We start from the raw sequence: 25,874 nt of genomic DNA, 5'->3' as shown, positions 1-25,874 counted from the left end.
AACTCTTTCTTGAACTGCACTGTTGGTTAAGGGCTTGTAAGTAAGCATTTCAAGGTAAGGTCTACACATGTTGTATTCGGCGCAGGTGACAAATACAGTTTGATATGAAAACAGTAACATTTTCCTGGGGGAGGACAGCCAGTCCCAGTCTAAGGGTTGTGCCAGGGGGCAATGAAATTCACATAGAAAATATCACTCCAAGCTTTCAAAAGTTGGCTGGACTCTGGTCATTGCAAAAATATTGAGTGGGCATAGTGTAACGTATAACATTCAATGTTTTTTGTCACTCATAATACTACTGACATTACTCTTTTTATACAGATTATACAGTAATACAGTAGTAGTATATAAACCCTTTGTGCTCACTTGTTCTTACTTTCATTGATAGCAGCTCAATCAGCTAAGAATAATCAACAAACCGAAACTGTTTCGTGCACGAGGGAATTTCCCGTCCACGTGTCTGAATACACTATTTTGAAGGCGGGATCAAAACAAACACTCTGATTGGTTATGAGAACAAAATGCGAAAAAATATCTTAAAGGGCCATACACGAGTCACGTTATAAAACAATAAAAAATGGCCTAACATACCGCTGCTTCTTTAAGACCACTTCAATTTAGCCCATTTTTTTCTGTGTTCACGCCCTGTTGGTGAGGGCGGGGTTATTTTCTAGCTGACGTCTGTGAAATGAAATCAGCTTGTTGCTATTTGTCTCACACAGAATAAAAATTTGCGTGGAGTGATACTGAGTACGGACTAAATCCACTTGGGTTTACAGTGAAAATATACGCGTTTACATTTTTCTATACACTAAGGATTTTATCTTGTGGTGAGTTCCGAGTCTTAATGTATCAAATAAGATTGAACACTGTCATTAACCTGCTGTTTTTTACATTGTTGTTTTGCTAGTTTGCATAGTTTGAAAGACCTGCCTGTGCTGTAAAATCTTGGACATTGTGTGTCATCATTGATTCGCTACATCCCCGGTATAGCCGCTGGGATAAAGTAAATTTACCGACCAATTATGTGGCTATTTCTCACCGATATATGTCATTGGATGAATATTTTACTAACTTTTGTCTTGACAGTAGTTGTGGGGTGTTGTATTATGACAACAATCGTAGCAAACCGTGTAGGCTGTTTTATTTTGCGCGCTTCGGTCTCTGTAGAGCTACGTTCTGTCGGCACGGTGTCAGCATGTCCAGCTTCTGGTAGGTTTACTTAAACTCTAAACAAGCAAGCAATTTAACCAGGGACTCACATTGGAAAATAGCACATCTATATTGTCGACTATGTAATTCGTTCAACTTTGATTATTAACGTGCATGGTTTATAAACAAAGGAATACGCAAGTGTAATAAGACAGCTATTACAGGTTGTTCTGAAATAATCAGAGCGCGTTACGATAAAGAAGAGGATAAAGATTATCTGCGGCCGCACAATAAATTATGCAATAGCCTTGGCTTGACAGTTGAGAGAGACAGTTGTCATTGTCATATCTCACAGTTCAGTGTCTGAGGTAGTATGGCCCATATCATGTCAGTTGCCTGAATGGTTTTAGTGTATAATGCTCGACCCACCCGTCTTGACCACACTCCTTATCCATAACCTCACTTTCCCCAATAACTATATGCAGGGACACAGATAAAGAATTAGTTGCAACTGTCAGATTTCCAAATAGTGGGATGTAGTGTGATGGGGTAGATAATTATTACAGGGTGCTGCGTATGTGTCTCTGTGAGTGTGTATGTACACTGTAAGTGTAGTGGTTTTTTTTCTTGTTGCAGTGAGGGTCTTTGTGGTGTAGGGTCATCTTTGTGATGGAGAGTCTTCTTTGTGGCGTGTACATGACTGTGAGTATAAAGTTGAACTATGTGTTGTTTATGACATTAGTGCTGTACTCTAGAGGTGTATGGGTGTGAATGTTAAGCTGAGCTGATGTGAGTGTGTTGTCAGTATGTGTGAAGGTGATGTTTAGAGTTGTATTAAGTGATAGTAGACTATTTGTGAATCCATGAACCCAATGCAGTAGGGGGAGCCACTGGCTGACACACTCTTAAAAGAGCAGACTTTGGTCTGTGGCAGAGAACTGAATGGAAGTCGTAAGAAAAATAATCTAAGTATTCCGACACCTTCCCATTTTCCACATTTTGTTATGTTACAGCCTTGTTTTAAAATGTATAAAATAATTTTTTTCTCTCATCAATCTACACACAATACCCCATAATGACAAAGCAAAACAGGTTTTCATTTTTTTTGCAAATGTATTAGAAACAAAAAACAGAAATACCTTATTTACATAAGTATTCAGACCCTTTGCTATGAGAGACTCGAAATTGAGCTCAAGTGCATCCTGTTTCCATTGATCATCCTTGAGATGTTTCTACAACTTGATTGCGGTCCACCTGTGGTAAATTCAATTGACTGGACATGATTTGGAAAGGCACACACCTGTCTATATAAGGTCCCACAGTTGACAGTGCATGTCAGAACAAAAACCAAGCCATGAAGTCGAAGGAATTGTCCGTAGAACTCCGAGACAGGATTGTGTCGAGGCACAGATCTGGGGAGGGGTACCAAAAAATGTCTGCTGCATTGAAGGTCCCCAAGAACACAGTGGTCTCATCATTCTTAAATGGAAGAATTTTGGAACCACCAAGACTCTTCCTAGAGCTGGCTGCCCAGCCAAACTGAACAATTGGGGAGAAGGCCCTTGGTCAGGGAGGTGACCAAGAACCCGATGGTCACTCTGACAGAGCTCCAGAGTTCCTCTGTGGAGATGGGAGAACCTACCAGAAGGACAACCATCTCTGCAGCACTCCACCAATCAGGCCTTTATGGTAGAGTGGCCAGATGGAAGCCACTCCTCAGTAAAAGGCACATGACAGCCCGCTTGGAGTTTGCCAAAAGGCACCTGGAGGAATCTCAGACCATGAGAAACAAGATTCTCTGGTCTAATGAAACCAAGATGGAACTCTTTGGCCTGAATGCGTCTGGAGGAAACCTGGCACCATTCCTACGGTAAAGCATGGTGGTGGCAGAATCATGCTGTTGGGATGTTTTTCAACGGCAGGGACTGGGAGACTAGTCAGGATCGAGGGAAAGATGAACGGAGCAAAATACAGAGAGATCCTTGATGAAAACATGCTCCAAAATGCTTATGACCTCAGGCTAGCGAGAAGATTCACCTTCCAACAGGACAATGACCCTAAGCACACAGCCAAGACAAAGCAGAAGTGGCTTTGGGACAAGTCTCTGAATGTCCTTGAGTGGCCCAGCCAGAGCCCGGACTTGAACCTGATCAAACATCTCTGGAGAGACCTGAAAATAGCTGTGCAGCGACGCTCCCCATCCAACCTGATAGAGCTTGATAGCATCTGCAGAGAGAATGGGAGAAACTCCTCAAATACAGGTGTGCAAAGCTTGTAGCATCATACCCAATAAGACTCAAGGCTGTAATTGCTGCCAAATATACTTTAACAAAGTACTGAGTAAAGGGTCTGAATACTTATGTAAATGTGATATTTCAGTTGTTTGTTTTTTTAATACATTTTCAAAATTTCTGAAAACCTGTATTTGCTTTGTCATTATGGAGTATTGTGTGTAGATTGATGAAATGTGGAAAAAGTCAAGGGGTCTGAATACTTTCTGAATACATTGTATTTTCTTGCAACTTCCATGTTCTTGTCTTGTTTGTCAGAACAAAGCACTAAGTGGTTTTCCACATAGGGCTTATTGTAAATGCATACAGCGTGGCATAGCAAACCCCAGAATAATAGGCACTAAAGAGACTGAGGCAAATCTCTTTGGGTGAATAAATTAAAAAGTGTCCTCAGAAGCTGGCATGTTGACAAATCCAAGGAGAGAAGAGGAGAGTGGCTCTGTCTCTCTTCCTCCAAGGCTGTCATTACCCATTTGTTGCACTCTCATTTGGAAGTGGTGTGTTAGTAGCCTAACTCTGCATTAAAGGCTTGATGAAGAGTTCTGAAAGGGTTCACAAGGTTACTTACATTTCAGAAGTATTTTCATAACTCGTTTGACCCCCATATTGCTGAAGGTTGCGATGCTGTGAATTAACCAAGCAGGGAGATTGTTGTCTGCTAATCTCTTGTGGACAGACTACGTAAGCATAAATGGTACTGTAGAGCAGTCATGCGTGGAGCATATCAAATCAAATCCAATTTTATTGGCCACATACACATGGTTAGCAGATGTTAATGCAAGTGTAGTGAAATGCTTGTGCTTCTAGTTCCGGCTATGCAGTAAAATCTAACAAGTAGTCCAACAAATTCACAACAACTACCTTATACACACAAATGTAAAGGGATGAACAAGATTATGAACAGATAAATATATGGATGAGCGATGACGTGTGGCATATGCAAGATGCAGCAGATGGTGTAGAATACAGTACATACATATGAGATGAGTAATGTAGGATATGTAAACATTCTTAAAGTGGCGTTATTTAAAGTGACTAGTGATACTTTTATTAAGTCAGTTTATTTAAGTGGCCAGAGATTTGAGACTGTATGTTGGCAGCAGCCTCTCTATGTTAGTGATGGCTGTTTAACAGTCTGATGGCCTTGAGATAGAAGCTGTTTTTCAGTCTCTCGGTCCCAGCTTTGATGCACCTGTACTGACCTCGCCTTCTGGATGATAGTGGGGTGAACAGGCAGTGGCTCGGGTGGTTGTTGTCCTTGATGATCTTTTTGGCCTTCCTGTGACATCGGGTGCTGTTGGTGTCCTGGAGGGCAGGTAGTTTGCCCCCGGTGATGCGTCGTGCAGACCGCACCACCCTCTGGAGAGCCTTGCGGTTGAGGGCGGTGCAATTGCCGCTGTAGTGTCATCTGCAAACTTGATGATTGAGTTGAAAGCGTGCATGGCCACACAGTCATGGGTGAACAGGGAGTACAGGAGAGGGCTGAGAACTCACCCTTGTGGGGCCCCAGTGTTGACGATCAGCGGGGTGGAGATGTTGTTTCCTACCTTCATCACCTGGGGGCGGCCCGTCGGAAAGTCCAGGACCCAGTTGCACAGGGCGGGGTCGAGATCCAGGGTCTCAAGTTTAATGACGAGTTTGGAGGGTACTAGGGTGTTAATAACCTCTTACATCTAGACGTTCCGCTAGCGGAACACCTGCTCCAATAGCCAATGATGGGCGTGGCGCGAATTACAAATTCCTCAAAAATACAAAAACTTCAATTTTTCAAACATATGACTATTTTACACCATTTTAAAGACAAGACTCTCCTTTATCTAACCACACTGTCCGATTTCAAAAAGGCTTTACAACGAAAGCAAAACATTAGATTATGTCAGCAGAGTACCCAGCCAGAAATAATCAGACACCCATTTTTCAAGCTAGCATATAATGTCACATAAATCCAAACCACAGCTAAATGCAGCACTAACCTTTGATGATCTTCATCAGATGACACCCCTAAGACATTTTGTTATACAATACATGCATGTTTTGTTCAATCAAGTTCATATTTATATCAAAAACCAGCTTTTTACATTAGCATGTGACGTTCAGAACTAGCATACCCCCCGCAAACTTCCGGTGAATTTACTAAATTACTCACGATAAACGTTCACAAAAAACATAACAATTATTTTAAGAATTATAGATACAGAACTCCTCCATGCACTCGCTATGTCCGATTTTAAAATAGCTTTTCGGTGAAAGCACATTTTGCAATATTCTAAGTAGATAGCCCGGCATCACAGGGCTAGCTATTTACACACCCACCAAGTTTACCCTCACCAAAGTCAGATTTACTATAAGAAAAATGTTATTACCTTTGCTGTTCTTCGTCAGAATGCACTCCCAGGACTTCTACTTCAATAACAAATGTTGGTTTGGTCCCAAATAATCCATAGTTATATCCAAATAGCGGCGTTTTGTTCATGCGTTCAAGACACTATCCGAAAGGGTAAATAAGGGTTACGCGCCCGACGCATTTCGTGACAAAACATTTCTAAATATTCCATTACCGTACTTCGAAGCATGTCAACCGCTGTTTAAAATCAATTTTTATGCCATTTTTCTCGTAAAAAAGCGATAATATTCCGACCGGGAAAGCGTGTTTACGTTCAAAGAGAGAGAAAATAAAAACATGGGATCCCCTCGTGCACAAGCCTCAGTCTGATGGTCCCCTGATAGAGCACTTACCAAATGCGCTAATGTTTTTCAGCCAGCGGCTGGAATTACATCATTCAGCTTTCCCGGGTTCTGAGAGCCTATGGGAGCCGTAGGAAGTGTCACGTTACAGCAAAGATCCTAAGTTTTCAATAAACAGAGCCAAGAAGCTCAAGGAATGGTCAGAGAGGGTACTTCCTGTTTGGAATCTTCTCAGGTTTTTGCCTGCCATATGAGTTCTGTTATACTCACAGACACCATTCAAACAGTTTTAGAAACTTTAGGGTGTTTTCTATCCAAAGCCAATAATTATATGCATATTCTAGTTTCTGGGCAGGAGTAATAATCAGATTAAATCGTGTACGTTTTTTATCCGGCCGTGAAAATACTGCCCCCTAGCCATAACAGGTTAAATGCTGAGCTGTAGTCAATGAACAGCATTCTCACATAGGTATTCCTCTTGTCCAGATGGGATAGGGCAGTGTGCAGTGTGATGGCGATTGCATCGTCAGTGGACCTATTGGGGCGGTAAGCAAATTGGAGTTGGTCTAGGGTATCAGGTAGGGTGGAGGTGATATGGTCCTTGACTAGTCTCTCAAAGCACTTCAGGATGACAGAAGTGAGTGCTACGGGGCGATAGTCATTTAGTTCAGTTACCTTAGCTTTCTTGGGAACAGGAACAATGGTGGCCATTTTGAAGCATGGGGACAACAGACTGGGATAGGGATTGGTTGAATATGTCCATAAACACACCAGCCAGCTGGTCAGCGCATGCTCTGAGGACGCGGCTAGGGATGCCGTCTGGGCCAGCAGCCTTGCGAGGATTAACACTTGTAAATGTTTTACTCACGTTGGCCATGGAGAAGGAGAGCCCGTAGGCTTTGGTAGCGGGCCGTGTCAGTGGCACTGTATTGTCCTCAAAGCGAGCAAAGAAGCTATTTAATGTGTCTGAGAGACGTCGGTGTCCGCGACGGGGCTGGTTTTCTTTTTGTAATCCGTGATTGACTGTAGACCCTGCCTTTACGTCTCGTGTTTGAGCCGTTGAATTACGACTCTACTTTGTCTCAATACTGACGCTTTGCTTGTTTGATTAGCTTGCAGAGGGAATAGCTGCACGGTTTGTATTCAGTGGTGTTTTCGGTCACCTTGACATGATTAAAAGCAGTGGTTCGCGCTTTCAGTTTCGTATGAATGCTGCCATCAATCCACGGTTTCTGGTTAGGGAAGGTTTTAATGGTCACAGAATGAATGACATCTCCGATGCACTTGCTAATAAACTCGCTCATCAATGTTATTGTCTGAGGCTATCCGGAACCTATCCCAGTCCACGTGATCGAAGCAATCTTGAAGCCTGGAATCCGATTGGTCAGACCAGCGTTGTATTGACCTGAGCACGGGCGTTTCCTGTTTTAGTTACTGTCTATAGTCTGGGAGCAACAAAATGGAATCATGGTCAGATTTGCCGAAGGCAGAGCGGGGGAGGGCTTTGTATGCATCGCGGAAGTTCAAGTAGCAATGATCCAGAAAGCTACCAGCTCTTGGCGCGCATTCGATAGAATTTAGGAAGTATGGTTCTTAGGTTAGCTTTGTTAAAATCCCCAGCTACAATAAATGCAGCCTCAGGATGTACGGTTTCCAGTTTACATAGAGTCCAGTGAAGTTCTTTCAGGGACGATGAGGGATCTGCTTGGGGGGGATATACACGGCTGTGACTATAATCGAAGAGAATTCTCTTGGAAGATAATGCAGTCAGCATTTGATTGTAAGGAATTCTAGGTTGGGTGAACAAAAGGACTTGAGTTCCTGTATGTTGTTGTGATTACACCATGAGTCGTTAATCATAAGGCATACACCCCGCCCTTCTTCTTACCAGAGAGATGTTTGTTTCTGTCGGTGCAATGCGTGTAGAAACCTGGTGGCTGTACCGACTCTGACAACATATCCCAAGTGAGCCATGTTTCCGTGAAACAGAGAATGTTACAATCTCTGATGTCTCTCTGGAAGGCAACTCGTGCCCTAATTTCGTCCACCTTGTTATCTAGAGATTGGACAGTATTCGTTCCGGTGCTTTGGACAAATCACATTTTCGCAGGTGTTAGCATCTTTTGAATTTCGGAAGAGGAAGGGATATTTGGCCACTAGTCTAGTTTCCGATCTCTTCTCAACACATATGGACCCAGAACTTAATCGAGCATCTGACCGATTACACAAGACTTTAGCTCTGGGTTAACCAAGATTATTTTCTCTGCTAGCCTAGGGCCTGAAACACTGCGAGTACTGGGGGGATCCTTAAGTGTGATCTTGAAGCAATGTTGTAGAGAATTTTTAAACTTTTTTGTTGTTTTTTACAACTGTCATGAACTATTTATTATAAGCAAGTCTTTAGAGACCAAGCTTCAGTTTTTCCATATAAACCCATTAGTCAGATTTGCAAATAATTTGTTGTCTAGGCTACTCTGCATCTTGTAGTCTCAATCCTTTGGAATGTATGAGGGACCAAGCTAGCCACAAGTCTGCTGGGTTGAGATCGGAGAGAGATGGAGACTGCCTCTCGCTCAACCAAACCCCCGATTTAGGTACAATTAGCCAACAAGTCTCTTAGCCGCAGCCAATTGTGTGGTTTGATGACTGTGACGAGCTGAGCTTTTTGTTGAAATCAGCACTGTGCTTCACAACCATAGACTGAGCAGATCTCTGCTAGTTTTCTGTTCCACATAGATATCCTCCACTGACTTGGGTCTGCTCTGTCTGGATCAGCCAGACAGAGGGTTTTATTTATGGAAGGGTAGTTATTATGGATTAGAAAGTTGTCTTTAATGAAAATGAAATGGTAAATGTACTCTGTGGTCCTGCCTGAGGTCATCTCATTAGTACAGAGACAGACATGTTTAGAATCCACATTGATTTGCATATTCAACAACTTACAAAACAATTGAAGCTGAAACTGGGATTTTATTTTAGGAATAAGGCCTGTTTTTCGTTTGAAGCCAGAAGGAGGCTAGTATCAGCTACATTTATGCCTTTACTAGATTTTGGGGATATTTTATATATGAATGCTTCCACTCAGTGTTTGAGATCAATTGACATCCTTTAACATGGCACTTTGAGATTTATTTTAAACTGCAAAACCCTTACACACCACTGCACTTTGTATACTAGGGTTGGTTGGCCTTCTCTAGTCACTCATAGGCTCAGTCACTGGTATACTTTTATTTACAAAGCCATTTTGGGTTTACTACCTTTTTATTTGGGCATTTTTATTGTTCAGAAATGTGGTGGGTACTCTCTTCGTTCGCTGGACTTTATCCTGCTAACTCTTCCAAATGTCCGAACTGAATTTGGTAAAAGAGCTTTTATGTACTCTGCGCCATCGTCTTGGAACACCTTACAAAATCATTTTAAACTGGAAGAACTTGTCCCGATTGGTATTTTTAAATCACTGATGAATGATCTTGAGACTGATTCCCTGACCTGTCAATGTTTTTCATTTGCTGTTTTTGATTTTGTTATACTCTTGTGAATTCTATGGTTTTTACTAGATTACTTGTAGTTTTTCATGTTGTTTGTCTGTAATTTTTTGTAATGACTTGGTGCTGCCTATCTTGGCCAGGACGCTCTTGAAAAAGAGATTTTAAATCTCAATGAGCCCTTCCTGGTTAAATAAAGGTTAAATAAAATAAAATTTGAAGGTAAAGATCTCAATTTATCAAAACAGTAGTCAAAGGAAGTCTTAGCAGAGCAAGAGGCCCAACTCCCTCTCAATTTCTCTCTCTCTTCTCCCCCTAGGCAGATCTTGGCAGATCGCCGCCGTATGGACGATGAGGAGGATGATGTGTTTGAACCAGACTCCCACTGCTGGCGCACAGCCTTCAGGGAGATAAAGTACGAGGACAGGGGAACCCAGACACCCAGCCCTGTCCTGCCACTGCCCAATAATATGCTGCCCTGCGGGGTGGCCCAGGAGCCCAGACCACTCTTCTACGGTACGGCCACACACACTATGTTAACACACACCCACACAAACACAGTGTGAGGAATAGATAAGAGTGGAGCTCTGCTGTACTCCTCTCTTGGTGCCTGATAGTCCCAGCCACAGCAGCTTTTATGACCTGTTTGTAGTGTACCCAGCTGCTTTCCCATTCAGATGGCACCATTAGGTGATTTAGCCTGGCCCTGACGTGACAACAGGCCATACCTGTATAACTGACCCTTTACTAGAATACCAAGGATAGCCTTCTGTCAGTGATGCCCTCTCTGTCCTGTCACACTACAGATAGCACTGGTAATGGAAAAGATGCGGAGCATATGGCACTCTCAATGAACATTAAGATATTGACCTGACCAGTATCTATGGATTTTTTCCCACAGGCAACGCAGGCTTTCGATTGCACTTCCCAGCGCAGTTTGAGCGTGTTGGAGACCAGGGGCCTCTGGGAGAGCGAGGAGAGCGAGGGGGGATGGAGAGGCTCAATCAGCAGCCCCAGCAGCCAGCACGCAGCATAGAGATCTGCATTGGACAGAAACTCCAACTCATCGGAGACCAGTTCCACCAAGAACACGTTCAAGTGGTGAGAATACCCAACGTGACACAGCTAAAGCCCACTGAACAGGCCTACTGTACTCAGAGGTCTGCTGAGAGAGAGGCAGAGCAGCAGAAGTGGCTTCTTTACGGGCATCCATTGTGTTCATGTCTCAGTGTCCCTTGTTTGTTTTGGCTAGTCAGTGAGCATGCATTAGCCCAGTGTTCTGACCTCTCATTCTACCCCCCCAAGACGTAGCTTAACCAGGGCAGCCTTTTCCCACACTCACCCCTTCCCTCCCGGCCTCAGCTTCCTGTTTATTTCTCTCTGCCTCTCTCACCCCATTTCCTCCCTATGCTGCCATGGCGCCACAGGGGGCATGGAGGAGTCCACACCAAACACTATATACTATGGTCAGGGTGACACTGCTAGTTTCTGTACTGGCTGCTTTGAAGTAGTCAGACTGTTCTCTCTTGACATTCTATAAGTTAGGTTGTATTGGTGGTAGAACCGTGGATCATTGAGAGTTTCTTTCTGCAGAGCACCAATGGCACATTTAGAGGAAAAGGAAAAGACAGAGTCAAAGACACACACTCACACACACTCTAACACATATAAACACACTCAACACACTCTCATACAGAGACAAAGCTGAAGTGACCGGACTAGGTAAACTTGTTGCTACGATTATGATATGTGATTGTCTCACCCAGCTATCTTAAGATGAATGCACCAATTGTAAGTCGCTCTGGATAAGAGCGTCTGCTAAATAACTAAAATGCAAAAACTAATGTTGTACCCGAAGCTTGGTGCGTGAGCCCAGGTGAACAGCTGTGGTTAGGGAGTCTGACCAACTAAAGACAACCGTCTAGCATTTCCTTAAAATCTCTTTCATGAATTGCATGGACCTCTTGAGTCTTAAGCATGAAACACACAGAGAATTTCACTGCCGATAGACTGCTGACTAGGTACTTACCACAGTGGGAGGTCATTCCTTCACTTGCTAGAACAAAAGCGGTACCTGCTGCATTCTGCCCCAGAAGCGACGAACCTGCCGTTTCTATTTGTAGAATTACAATGCTCGTCAGTGGCCAACAACTCGACTTTGAGCCAATCAGAGAGCACAAACCCCCACGTGGGGGAGCCATCATGAGTGACAACAAAAAGGAAAAAATAAAGCATTTTCTCTGTACATTCATGGTTAAATGTCATGAGCCAGTCACACTTCATATGCAATGTAGGCTATGGGATGGTAACTAGCTAAGTACACAGACGCAATGCACACAACACTAAATACTTCCTCCAAGCTATCTATCACTGTAGTTAGTATTGACATAATTAAAGCTGCAATATGTAACTTTTTGGGGGACCCAACCAAATTCACATAGAAATGTAAGTTATAGATCTGTCATTTTTATTGAAAACAAGTCTAAGGGGTAGATCGGTTCTATGTGCACTGTGTCTATGCTTCCCTGTCTTGTACACCACCACAAGTTTTGTACACCAGCTTCAAACAGCTGAAAATACAACATTTTTGGTTATGGAAAATATATTTCACAGCGGTTTAGATGGCACAATGATCTCTACACTATACTTGCTTGTTTTGTCACATAACTGAAATTAGGTGAACTATTCAAATTTTAGCAACCAGGAAATGGCTGAGCGATTTCTCTGTAGTGCATCTAAATCACAATGGATTAGTGTCTGTCAAACAGCTGCCTGTGTTAGCTGCCGAGTTAGTGCAGTGTCCTTAGCTAGCTAGAAAGCTATGTTGTGCTAGCTAGCGAATATGCTAACATTAGGTAGCTAGCAAAAAAAAGGATTTCTCTGTACTTTGCTCCGTTCATCTTTCCCTCGATCTTGACTAGTCTCCCAGTCACTGCCGCTGAAAAACATCCCCACAGCATGATCCTGCCACCACCATGCTTCACCGTAGGGATGGTGCCAGGTTTCCTCCAGACATGGCGCTTCGCATTCAGGCCAAAGAGTTTAATCTTGGTTTCATCAGACCAGAGAATCTTGTGTCTCATCGTCTGAGAGTCTTTTAGATGCCTTTTGGCAAACTCCAAGTGGGCTGTCATGTGCCTTTTACTGAGGAGTGGCTTCCATCTGGCCACTCTACCATAAAGGCCTGATTGGTGGAGTGCTGCAGAGATGGTTGTCCTTCTGGAAGGTTCTCCCATCTCCACAGAGGAACGGTGGAGCTCTGTCAGAGTGAACATCGGCCAAGGCCCTTTTCCCCGGTTGCTCAGTTTGGCTGGGCGGCCAGCTCTAGGAAGAATCTTGGTGGTTCCAAAATGCTTCCATTTAAGAATGAAGAATGTCACTGTGTTCTTGGGGACCTTCAGTGCTGCAGGCATTTTTTGGTACCCTTCCCTAGATCTGTGCTGCGACACAATTCTGTCTCTGAGCTCTACGGCCAATTCCTTCTACCTCATGGCTTGGTTTGTGTTCTGACATGCACTGTCAACTGTGGGATTTTATATAGACAGGTGTGTGCCTTTCCAAATCATGTCCAAACAATTTGAATTTGACCACAGGTAGACTCCAATAAAGTTGTAGAAACATCTCAAGGATGATTCATGGAAACAGAATGCATTTTTTTCTCCCACACTCATGCTGAGATTTTATTAATACCACAGACTTCTGTCCTGCAGCCACAGTGCACTGTGACTCATCTGATATGACACAGGACATTGCAGGCAGGCAGGGGATAAGGGAAGAGTCTCTCTCTCTCTCGTTTCTCACTGGGTAAACACAACAAGTAACATCAGGACGAGTGAGAACATTGTGATGTCATATCCTGAAGCGACAGAGCGATAGGGCTCACACACTTACACGCTGTTAACCTCAGCAATTAACCTCTCTCGGGCAGGTGGGACGGTAGCGTCCCACCTGGCCAACATCCGGTGAAATTGCAGTGTGCCAAATTCAAAATACAAAATTGCTAATATTAAAAATTCATGAAAATACAAGTGTCATACATGATTCTTTAGCGTAGAATCTTGGTAATTGAACTGCGTGGTCCAATTTACAATAGGCTTTACGGCGAAAGCATAGCATTTGATTGTCTGAGGACAGCGCCTCACATACTTCCTGCATTAACATAGATTCATAACCTGCACAGGTGTCACAAAACTCAAAAATAGGGATAAAATAAATCACTTACCTTTGAAGATCTTCATCTTTTTGCAATCCAAAGGTCCCCAGTTACACAAGAATGGTTGTTTTTTTCGATAAAGTCTCTCTTTGTATCCCAAAAACTCTGTTTGGTTGGCGGGTTTTGTTCAGTAATCCACTGGCTCAAAGGCGGTCAAAACATGCAGACGAATACATCCTAATAGTACCGGTAAAGTTCGTCAAAAAATGTCAAACGATGTTTATAATTAATCTTCAGTTGGTCAATTATCTAAATAATCGATAATATTTCAACCGGACAATAGCGTATTCAATAGAAAGGAAAAACAACGAATGGCGCGCGCATGGTCACGCGCGCAAACCAGCCCTTCATGAAATCAGTGTCCACTAACCAAAAGGTCTTTTTCTTTGTCGTTTTTCAAAAAACAAGCCTGAAACCATGTCTAAAGACTGTTGACATCTAGTGGAAGCCATAAGAACTGCAACCTGGGTCCTAGTTATGAGACTTTCCCATAGAAAACCATAGGAAAGTCCAATGACCTCAACAAAAAATTCCTGGATGGATTGTCCTCTGGGTTTTGCCAGCAAAATCAGTTCCGTTATACCCACAGACAATATTTTAACAGTTTTAGAAACTGAGTGTTTTCTATCCAATACTACCAATTATATGCATATCCTAGCTTCTGGGCCTGAGTAACAGGCAGTTTACTTTGGGCACGTTTGTCATCCAAACTTCAAAATACTGCCCCCTGCCCCAGAGAGGCTAAGGAAAAAAATAACCGCGTGAGGAATTGTTTTTTAGATTTCCGATGCCCAGAGAATAGTGGATCTGGAATATTGACTTTGATTACCTACATAGTAACCAACAATTAGGTGTTATTTCAGTTCTTGATTTACTCTCTTGTCATTCGAGTGGGCAGAATTACTGTTATTGTGTGCAGAGCCCACTCAGCCCAGGGAGTTATACAGGCCTGAGTCTCTGAGAGTTTCTCTCTGCCTGTCTGGCTGCTGTTGAGTGATGCTTGGACAGACGAACCCCAAACAGATCAGTGTGGTTTGTATGCGTGATCTCAAGTTTAGCCCATGGCTGCTATTCCTGGCGCTGTGGTTTTGTTGTGTATTTAAGTCTTCAGCAGTGAGGTAGGTACACTCATTTCCATGCTGCATGTATGCACACACCCACATAAACTCAACAAAAAAATAAACATCCCTTTTTCAGCACCCTGTCTTTCAAAGATAATTCATAAAAATCCAAATAACTTCACAGATCTTCATTGTAAAGTGTTTAAACACTGTTTCCCATGCTTGTTCAATGAACCATAAACAATTAATGAACATGCACCTGTGGAACGGTCATTAAGACACTAACAGCTTACAGACGGTAGGCAATTAAGGTCACAGTTATGAAAACTTAGGACACTAAAGAGGTCTTTCTACTGACTCTGAAAAACACCAAAAGAAAGATGCCCAGGGTCCCTGCTCATCTGCGGGAACGTGCCTTAGGCATGCTGCAAGGAGGCATGAGGACTGCAGATGTGGCCAGGGCAATAAATTGCAATGTCCGTACTGTGAGACGCCTAAGACAGCGCTACATGGAGACAGGGTGGACAGCTGATTGTCCTCGCAGTGGCAGACCACGTGTAACAACACCTGCACAGGATCGGTACATCCAAACATCACACCTGCGGGACAGGTACAGGATGGCAACAACAACTGCCCGAGTTACACTAGGAACGCACAATCCCTCCATCAGTGCTCAGACTGTCCGCAATAGGCTGAGAGAGGCTGGACTGATGGCTTGTAGGCCTGTTGTAAGGCGGGTCCTCACCAGACATCACCGGCAACAACGTCACCTATGGACACAAACCCACCGTCTCTGGACCAGACAGGACTGGCAAAAAGTGCTCTTCACTGACGAGCCGCGGTTTTGTCTCACCAGGGGTGATGGTCGGATGTGCGTCTATCGTCTAAGGAATGAGCGTTACACCAAGGCCTGTACTCTGGAGTGGGATCGATTTGGAGGTGGAGGGTCCATCATGGTCTGGGGTGGTGTGTCACAGCATCATTGGACTGAGCTTGTTGTCATTGCAGGCAATCTCAACGCTGTGTGTTACAGGGAAGACATCCTTCTCCCTCATGTGGTACCCTTCCTGCAGGCTCATCCTGACATGACCCTCCAGCATGACAATGCCACCAGCCATACTGCTCGTTCTGGATCTAAATCCCATTGAGCACGTCTGGGACCTGTTGGATCGGAGGGTGAGGGCTAGGGCCATTCCCCCCCCCCCCCCAGAAATGTCCGGGAACTTGCAGGTGAATTGGTGGAAGAGTGCGGTAACATCTCACAGCAAGAACTGGCAAATCTGGTGCAGTCCATGAGGAGGAGATGCACTGCAGTACTTAATGCAGCTGGTGGCCACATACTGACTGTTATTTTTGATTTAGACCCCCCCTTTTGTTCAGGGACACATTATTCCATTTCTGTTAGTCGCATGTCTGTGGAACTTGTTCAGTTTATGTCTCAGTTGTTGAATCTTATGTTCATACAAATATTTACACATGTTACGTTTGCTGAAAATAAACACAGTTGACAGTGAGAGGACGCTGTGTGCGTGTGTGTGTGTGAGTGTGTGTCTTTCAGTCTCACTTGGACTGCCACTTTTCAATGTTGATATGTCTCTCTCTCTCTCGCCATCCCTCTATTTCTCCCTCTTGTTTGATTATTGCAATTATGTAGTGCATCAGCAGGCTTTCAAACACAGTTTGACATTCATCTCTTTGATTGACTCATAAATGAAGAGACATGGCATACTGTGTATTATGGCTCAACCCCCTCCAATTTCCATATCATCCTCCCATCATGGCAGGGGAAGGGCTTAAGGTGCTTAAGAGTATAAGAGGAGCATTGGTGCTGACAGATAAATTGCTCCTCAGTATGAGAAGGCTGGAGGGGACAGAGCAGAGGTCCCCAGAGCAGAGCAGGACTGACATGACAGTAATGACAGTCACAATGACAGGAAGACTGCCACAGTCTGCATGGGGGCGAGGAGCAGAGTTGAGTTACAATAGTGTGTTTTTCTAAAGACTCCTCCTGGTGCTTTCGATGAGAGTGTTGAAAGCGCAAGCATTGAATGTCCCTAGGGTGTGTGTGTGTGTGTGTGTGTGTGTGTGTGTGTGTGTGTGTGTGTGTGTGTGTGTGTGTGTGTGTGTGTGTGTGTGTGTGTGTTTCCTTTCCTTATCTTCTCACTGTTCTATAAGGGCACTCTATTTTCTTTACAGCACAGAGGAGGGGGTGGGGAATAATGCTTGTGGTTGTTGTTGAGATGTGCATGTCTATATTCCTGTCCACTCCTGCCTCTTGGCTGCACTCCTGTCCTAAGCTGTGAGTCTCTGGCCACTGGTCGCTGCCTGTCTGTCTGTGTAGCTGATAAGCCAATGCTTGTCTGAGCCATTGGGCTGACAGACAGACAGGTTGCCTGCATTATGAGGCTCTGACAAACACATCAGGCTTGTGTTAAAGTGATGATGCTCGGCACACGCATACTCAGACTGACTGGCTCTCGTTCAGGCAAATGAGAAATAAGAGCACTCAGGCTATCCGGAAGGCCAAAGTTAGTTACTTTAAGGAGCAGTTCTCTCACTGTGGGTCTAACCCCAAGAAGTTCTGGAAAATGGTTAAAGACCTGGAGAATAAACCCTCCTCCTCACAGCTGCCCATGTCCCTTAATGTTGATGATGTGGTTGTTACTGACAAGGAGCACATGGCTGAGCTCTTTAATCACCACTTCATTAAGTAAGGATTCCTATTTGACTCTGCCATGCCTCCTTGCCTGTCCAACATTTCCTCATCTCCCACCCCTTCTAATGCGACTAGCCCCGATGCTCCTCCCTCTTTTCCCCTGCCCCGCTACAAAGTTTCTCCCTGCTGAGTCCGAGGTGCTAAAGGAGCTCCTTAAACTTGACCCCAAAAACCATCTGGGTCAGATGGTTTAGACCCTTTCTTCTTTAAGGTTGCTGCCCCTATCATCGCCAAGCCTATCTCTAACCTTTTTAACCTGTCTCTCCTCTCTGGGGAAGTTCCCATTACTTGGAAGGCAACCACGGTGTGTCCTTTATTTAAAAGGGGATATCAAGCTGATCCTAACTGTTATAGGTCTATTTCTATGTTGCCCTGTTTATCAAAAGTGTTGGACAAACTGACTGGCTTTCTTGATGTCTATAGTAATCTCTCTGGTATGTGGTTTCCGCTCAGGTTATGGATGTGTCACTGCAACCTTAATGGTCCTCAATGATGTCACCATTGCCCTTGATTCTAAGCAATGTTGTGCTGCTATTTTTATTGACTTGGCCAAAGATTTTGATACGGCAGACCATTCCATTATTGTGGGCCGGCTAAGGAGTATTGGTGTCGCTGAGGGGTCTTTGGCCTAGTTTGCTAACTACCTCTCTCAAAGAGTGCAGTGTCTCAACCACTGCCTGTCACCAAGGGAGTACCCCAAGGCTCGATCCTAGGCCCCACGCTCTTCTCAATTTACATCAAAAACATAACTCAGGCAGTAGGAAGCTCTCTCATCCATTTATATGCAGATGATTCAGTCTTATACTCAGCTGGCCCCTCTCTGGATTTTGTGTTCAACACTCTACAACAAAGCTTTCTTAGTGTCCAACAAGCTTTCTTTGCCCCTAACCTTGTTCTGAACACCTCCAAAACAAAGGTCATGTGATTTGGTAAGAAGAATGCTCCTCTCCCCACAGGTGTGATTATTACCTCTGAGGGTTTAGAGCTTGAGGTAGTCACCTCATACAAGTAATTGGGAGTATGGCTAGATGGTACATTGTCCTTCTCTCAGCACAAGCTGCAGGCTAAGGTTAAATTTAGACTTGGTTTCCTCTATCGTAATCGCTCCTCTTTCACCCCAGCTGCCAAACTAAACCTGATTCAGATGACCATCCTACCCATGGTAGATTACGTAGACGTAATTTATAGTTTGGCAGGTAAGGGTGCTCTCCAGCGGCTGGATGTTCTTTACCATTCGGCTATCAGATTTGGCACCAATGCTCCTTATAGGACTCATCACTGCACTCAATACTCCTCTGTAAACTGGTCATCTCCGTATACCCGTCATAAGACCCACTGCTTGATGCTTATTTATAAAAACCCTCTTAGGCCTCACTCCCCCCTATCTGAGATACCTACTGCAGCCCTCATCCTCCACAAACAACACCCGTTCTGCCAGTCACATTCTGTTAAAGGTCCCCAAAGCACACAGATCCCTGGGTCGCTCCTCTTTTCAGTTCACTGTAGCTAGCGACTGGAATGAGCTGCAACAAACACTTAAACTGGACAGTTTTATCTCCATCTCTTCATTCAAAGACTCAATCATGGACATTTACTGACAGTTGTGTCTACTTCGCGTGATGTATTGTTGTCTCTACCTTCTTGCCCTTTGTGCTGTTGTCTGTGCCCAATAATGTTTGTACCATGTTTTGTGCTGCTACCATGTTGTGCTGCTGCCATGTTATGTTGCTACCATGCTGTGTTGTCATGTGTAGCTGCCATTCTATGTTGTTGTCTTAGGTCTCTCTTTATGTCGTTTTGTGGTGTCTCTCTTGTCGTGATGTGTGTTTTGTCCTATATTTTATTGTATTTTTAATCCCAGCCCCCGTCCCCGCAGGAGGCCTTTTGCCTTCTTGTAGGCCGTCATTGTAAAGAAGAATTTGTTCTTAACTGACTTGCCTAGTTAAATAAAGGTTAAAAAAATGTGTAAAGAAAAGTCTGGCAAGTGTCTGTTCTCTATCAATGGCTAAATTTAGACCCTGACTGAGTCATTTTAGACAGTTGGTAGTGTGACTTGTGACCAATGAGGGAGCTACAGGGCGGGCCCACACCTTGTCACCCTCTCTGTGCTGAACTGGGTGGAGGAACCAGAGGAGGAGACAAGGTCACTGCTGCTGTTTTTACAGGACATTATGGCTGTGAGAATGTACACATTGATGTTGTTGTGTGGCGTAAGCGGTGTTTGTTGATAAAATATATTGTGTTAACCTAGTCAATTGTACAACTGAATGCATCCAACTGAAATGTGTCTTCCTCATTTAACCCAACCCATCTGAATAAAAGATGACATGCACATCATCGGCGCCCAGGGAGCAGTTGTTGTTGGGGGTTAACTGCCTTGCTCAAGGGCAGAATGGCAGATTTCTCCACCTTTCCGGCTCGGGGATTCAAACCAGGCATACATACAGCATTACTGACTGTCACAATTACCTATAATAGGCTTCGCCCTCTGTCAGAGTTGGCCAGTTCAGGTGTAATCACAGACAGATTGATGGGCTTGGTTATGTGCTTCCTAGTTGTAATTAGATCTAAAGGCACAACTTTACTAAGTGCTGCTACCCTAGCTGTTGTTAGCGCTGTGTCTCTAGGTGAACTACACTGAACAACAATATAAATGCAACATGCAACAATTTTAAAGATTTTACTAAGTTAAAGTTCATATAAGGAAATCAGTCAATTGAAGTAAATTCATTAGGCCCTAATCAATGGATTGACGTGGGCGTCGGTGCTGAGGGGTGAGTCCGAGACCGAGGAGGAATTCTTGGATCGTTTGAGCAAGGAGTGGTTGGCAGTGGAGAGGTACGAAAGAGCTTGGAGGGGTTGGAGTCTGGAGCAAGACAGTCGCTTTGAGGAGCGTGTGACCCTTCAGGCACCATGTTTTGCAGAGATACGCAATGTGTCTCCAGTGCGCATCCACAGCCCGGTGCGTTCTGTGCCAGCTCTGTGCCAGCTGCCGTGCTAAAGTGAGCATCCAGTCAGGACGGGTTGTGCCGGCTCAGCGCTCCTGGTCTCCAGTACGCCTCCTTGGTCCAGGATATCCTGCGCCGGCTCTATGCACTGTGTCGCCAGTGAGCCTTCACAGCCCAGTGCGTCCTGTGCCAGCGTCCCGCACTTGCCGGGCTAAAGTGAGCATCCAGCCAGGACGGGTTGCGCCAGCTCTACGCTTCAGACCTCCAGTGCGCCTCCACGGCCCAGTATATCCTGTGCCAGCTCCGCGCACCCGGTCTTCAGTGTGTCTCCCCAGCCCGGTACGACCTGTGCCTGCTCCACGCACCCGGCCTCCAGTGCGTCTCTCCACCCTGGTACGCACTGTGCCTGTTCCACGCACCCGGCCTTCAGTGCGTCTCTCCAGCCTGGTACGACCTGTGCCTGCTCCACGCACCCGGCCTTCAGTGCGTCTCTCCACCCTGGTACGCACTGTGCCTGTTCCACGCACCCGGCCTTCAGTGCGTCTCTCCAGCCTGGTACGACCTGTGCCTGCTCCACGCACCCGGCCTCCAGTGCGTCTCTCCACCCTGGTACGCCCTGTGCTGGCTCCACGCACCAAGCCTCCAGTGGTGATCCATGGCCCGAAGCCTCCAGTGATGATCCATGGCCCGAAGCCTCCAGTGGTGATCCTTGGCCTGAAGCCTGCAGTGATGATCCATGGCACGAAGCCTCCAGTGATGATCCATGGCACGAAGCCTCCAGTGATGATCCATGGCACGAAGCCTCCAGTGATGATCCATGGCACGAAGCCTCCAGTGATGATCCATGGCCCGAAGCCTCCAGAGATGATCCATGGCACGAAGCCTGCAGCGAAGATCCATGGCCCGAAGCCTCCAGCGACGATCCATGGCCCGGAGCCTCCAGCGACGATCCATGGCCCGGAGCCTCCAGCGACGATCCATGGCCCGGAGCCTCCAGCGACGAGCCAAGGTCCGGAGCCTCCAGCGACGAGCCAAGGTCCGGAGCCTCCAGCGACGAGCCAAGGTCCGGAGCCTCCAGCGACGAGCCAAGGTCCGGAGTCTCCAGCGGGGGTTCCCAGTCCAGAGCCGCCTGCGAGGGTCCACAGTCCGGGGCCTCCAGCGACGGTCCCCGGTCTGGTCGTAACCGTGGATGGATTATCTTGTCAAAGAGAAACGCTCACTAACAGGGATGTAAACAAATTTGTGCACAGCATTTGAGAGAAATACGCTTTGTGTGCGTATGGAACATTTTAGGGATCTTTTACTTCAGCTCATGAAACATGGGACCAAGACTTTACATGTTACGTTTATAATTTTGTTCAATATAGTTCAATTTGTGCTTTGGATAATGTATATTTATGACGCAGACTTCATCGTTATTATGCAATTATCAAAATATCCCCAGGTTAACTTTTGATAAATGCTATATCACAAAACTAGTGCTATCGAGATTCCCAGTAGTACCTCAAATAGCCGATGGCTATACAATAATGTATTTCTTCCTTTTCTACCTTTTACAAAAACGTGTGTGTGTGGGTGTGGACAGTGCATGAGCCTGTTTGAAACTGGCACCAGCTTATGCAACGCTCTGCAAAGTTCATCTCACTGTATGGGGGCTAGTGAAAACCTGGGTCTTATCACATTGCAAAGTGCAGGCTAGTTGTAAACAGGTTGATTTCTGGGCTTGCACACAGATGCTGCCTCAGCTGTCATGTTAAGAAACAAGTCAACTCGGCAGTCACGCTTTGGTGGAATTGGTTTACAACGGGAGAATGTTGTCTGACACTGGCAATGTGCTAAAAGTGTATTGTCAAAGCTTTTTATCAAGCCTATTGTTGCTCTTTGTTAATGTGTGACGTGTATCTGAAATAGCTGTGGTGTTATCAGGTCCGGTAGTGTCTGTGTTTCGTCTGTGGACCTAAGCTCAGCTCTCATACTGAGATGTGTTCCTGTGGATCCACGCCCCTCCTCAAGTGCTCTCTAGTCCTATATAGTGCAATTATCTTATCTCCTCCTCTATGGCAGAGATAGCATTATCCTCCTAATCACACAGCATCCAGTTGGCTCTCCAGCCAGAGAGGGAGAGGGAGGCTGCTCCTGATGTGCTGTTGGATTCTGTTTCCATAGACTTGCTGTGCAATGAATGTGTCTGTGGCATGGGGTGATAGTTAGTGTTACATTGGCTGTATAGGGTTTTCAATCCTGCACACAAAGAAACTGCATTAATAAGTAGTGCTGGACACACACACAGACTGTTGTGAGAATATCAGAGCCGTTCCGGTGTCTGGTTATGACCTATCCCTCCTCAATTCACCATGTTGATCCCTCTCAATCACTATCACCACCCATCACACACCAACACGCACCCACAGCTCCAACTGAAAACCCTGGTAAAGGAATGATGACATATTCTTTCATTGACTATGCCAGTTCCCTGTCCACATGCTGCTCTGAATCACTTGTTTTTCTCCCTTGTTTTGTTGCAGTATCACCGAAACCAAAGGAACATGAGGCCCTTGTGGAGGCGCCTGGCCTCGGCTCTGCTCACCCTGCTGTTTGAGCAGGAGGCCATCGCTGGAGGGGAGAGAGCAGGGTGGAGGTGATGGAGAGGACCAGCCCAGCCCAGACTACCCCTCTCCCACAAGGACTGGACTCCTAATGGCACTGTCAAATCCAACACGGGTCTGTTGGGGAAAAATAACAAAAGAGAAAAGGTCCCCGCGGGACGGAGACAACCATTTTTTACGAGGTCGTTTTTTCCCAAGAAGATGCCATGTTGTTTCACGAGATTCCTCTACTGGACGATGTCCTTATTTTGGTAATTGTTTGATGTAGTATTTTGTACAGTACATTATTCCTGTTGAATTTGTTTGCACTTCCGTATGTGTACATCTTGAATGGCCTCCATGGTCCCGGGAATGCCTTGTCAATGTCTTCTACCACAACCCAATGACTGTTGACAAGAACCAAGCAGAAGAAAGAAAGAGATGGAGGTATCTGAAGAAGGGAAAGAAGAGTGGTTCATGGGGTTTTCTTTTCTAAGGTTTCCAGGAAATAATTGGTCAAATTTGATAACTTACTAATTTCCAAAGATGCAGTCTCTCAGAACAAAGCATTTTTCACCTCAACCTTCTCCTCAATGGGGTTGTGTATACTGTTATATTACATGTTGATTATTCTTTGCTCTTCCAGTCACTTTTATTGTTTTGATTTCAATAATTGTTGTTTTTCCCATTGTCACCAAAAATAATGAAACATCCAGTGGCTTCTGATGTGGTAAATCCCACTTTGTGGTGTGAATGTAGATACAGTACATAGCCGTGGGAAATAGCTGCAGCACCTCCTGATTAAAAAAATTATATATAATAAAAATATATAAAAAACATTTTCTCATATAATTTGTGAACTAGGCCTTTATTACTGCTATATTAGCAGAGAAAAATACTCCTTAGGACCCCCACCCCACCCCCCATCAACAGCACTCCCAACCCAAAACATCTACCCGCAGCCATGATACATGATACAACTTCCAAAAGGAAGTGGATCCCACGAGTTACTCAGAGAGAACACCAGATTTTCAATCATAGTTTATTTCAGATTTATCTTTTACTTATTTCATAAATCTCCAAACTGGACCCCAGTCATTGTAAGAGAGAGTGTGCTGATAATTTTTGTGTCTTAAGACTACCAGGCCCTTCAAGTGGAGCTATGTATCCACACTGTTTGCACTATAGTACATCAGTCAGGACTAGATTAGGTTACAAAGCCAACCTCTGTCATTTAATGAAGGTTTTTAACTGTATCTGACTTGTCATGGTAACATTACAATGTTTTCATTCACATGACCAAGACATATCATCCCAGGAAGTGACTGAATATGGCCTGTTATTATTAGAAAAAACATCTGAGGTACAAGTGATGCTGGTTAACTGAATGCCTCATTGAAATTAAAATGTTTTTTAGCCCTCCAATCAATGTGCTCTCTAACCCACTGTCAGAGATGCACTTGTATTCTGGACACCAAAACAAACATGTGAAACAACAACATCTCTCCTCTCAGGATTCTTGCATGGGCTTTTATATATTATTTTTTTTTACCTGTGGAGTGATCTTGTATTAGTTGTTTGTCCTCAGATCCTGTGGTGTAACTTTTTAATAGAAATCACCACTGCTAATCCAATTGACAAGAGAACGTGTCTGAGATTAGAAATTAACTGTTAGTATGCAAGACTGTAATTACTATTGAAATATGAATCTTTTTGAAGACGCTGATGTATTCTTGAATATGCTGTTTGTTGTACATTTTATTGCCTTTTTACTTCACTTTTTGTCCATTTTGAAGTAGCAGTATATATCATGAGGCTGTAATTTTAGACACAACTCCTGTTAATACGGTTATGTTTGGTTTTACAGTACTTTACTTTTTGTCCATTTTGAAGGAGCAGTATACATCATGAGGCTGTAATTTCAGACACAACTCTTTGTAATTTAGTCCTACAGTCATCTTCTGTGTTATCTTCTGTCTGTATAATCAGTGCTTTCTTTCAACCCTTAATTTAGAATGCTGGAGAAACAGGTAACTGCCAAAATCAAGGAAACACCCATATAAAGTGTCTTCATAGGGTGGCGTTGGGCCACCACGAGCCAGAACAGCTTCAATGCACCTTGGCATAGATTCTACAAGTGCTTGGAATAATTTGGTGTTTCGTTGATGGTGGTGGAAAAAGGCTGTCTCAGGCTCCGCTCCAGAATCTCCCATAAGTGTTCGATTGAGTTGAGAATTGGTGACTGAGACGGCCATGGCATATGGTTTACAGCGTTTTCATGCTCATCAAACCATTCAGTGACCACTCGTGTCCTGTGGATGGGGACATTGTCATCCTATGGGGGCATAGCCATGGTAGCCAAAATAATGGCCTGCCCAACATTTTTAAACATGACCCTAAGCATGATGGAATGTTAATTCCTTTATTAACTCAGGAACCACACCTGTGTGGAAATACCTGCTTTAAATATACTTTGCATCCCTCATTTACTCAAGTGTTTCCATTAGTTTGTCAGTTACCTGTATGTTTCAGGGCCAGGGAAAATACTAATAACAGTTTCCCATGTAGAGTAGGACGACAAAGGAATGGAGTGGTTCAGTCCCATTCTGTTGTCTGCATCAGTTGAAATATATTAGATACATAACCATAGATATAAAGGTATACTTTAGACAGACTGGTCAGATGATGACGCTTGCTCTGTCTCTGTTGAGGCAGGGACTAATTTAGAACCATATGGG

General features: G+C 44.5%; 1 protein-coding gene across 3 annotated transcripts; it reads left to right on the top strand.

Annotated features, from left to right (window-relative positions):
* The first annotated feature begins 713 nt into the window (after window positions 1-713).
* On the top strand, window positions 714-23,946 carry LOC115172657 (bcl-2-modifying factor-like). 3 transcript variants are annotated; one of them, XM_029730318.1, is made up of 5 exons: window positions 714-830; window positions 1,789-1,854; window positions 9,933-10,129; window positions 10,515-10,714; window positions 23,077-23,946. In XM_029730318.1, the coding sequence occupies exons 3-5, from the start codon at window positions 9,958-9,960 to the stop codon at window positions 23,191-23,193; spliced, it is 489 nt and encodes a 162-aa protein (XP_029586178.1). In that variant the 5' UTR covers window positions 714-830; window positions 1,789-1,854; window positions 9,933-9,957; the 3' UTR covers window positions 23,194-23,946. The 3 variants fall into 3 exon arrangements, with proteins under 3 accessions (XP_029586178.1, XP_029586179.1, XP_029586176.1); XM_029730319.1 differs by lacking the exon at window positions 1,789-1,854 and having other exon boundaries at window positions 9,937-10,129; XM_029730316.1 differs by lacking the exon at window positions 1,789-1,854.
* The last annotated feature ends 1,928 nt before the right edge of the window (window positions 23,947-25,874 follow it).

Source organism: Salmo trutta, chromosome 33, assembly GCF_901001165.1.
Source record: "Salmo trutta chromosome 33, fSalTru1.1, whole genome shotgun sequence".
In the NCBI taxonomy this organism is placed as follows: domain Eukaryota; kingdom Metazoa; phylum Chordata; class Actinopteri; order Salmoniformes; family Salmonidae; genus Salmo; species Salmo trutta.
This window is presented reverse-complemented; position numbering and strand designations above follow the sequence as displayed.

What these genes read in the sequence shown, in the direction of transcription:
- LOC115172657 (XM_029730319.1), top strand. Translation starts at nt 9,958, where the DNA reads ATGGACGATGAGGAGGATGATGTGTTTGAACCAGACTCCCACTGCTGG. An exon ending in GCCCAGACCACTCTTCTACG is followed by an intron (nt 10,130 to 10,514) that starts GTACGGCCACAC and finishes TTTTTCCCACAG; the next exon opens with GCAACGCAGGCTTTCGATTG. An exon ending in ACCAAGAACACGTTCAAGTG is followed by an intron (nt 10,715 to 23,076) that starts GTGAGAATACCC and finishes GTTTTGTTGCAG; the next exon opens with TATCACCGAAACCAAAGGAA.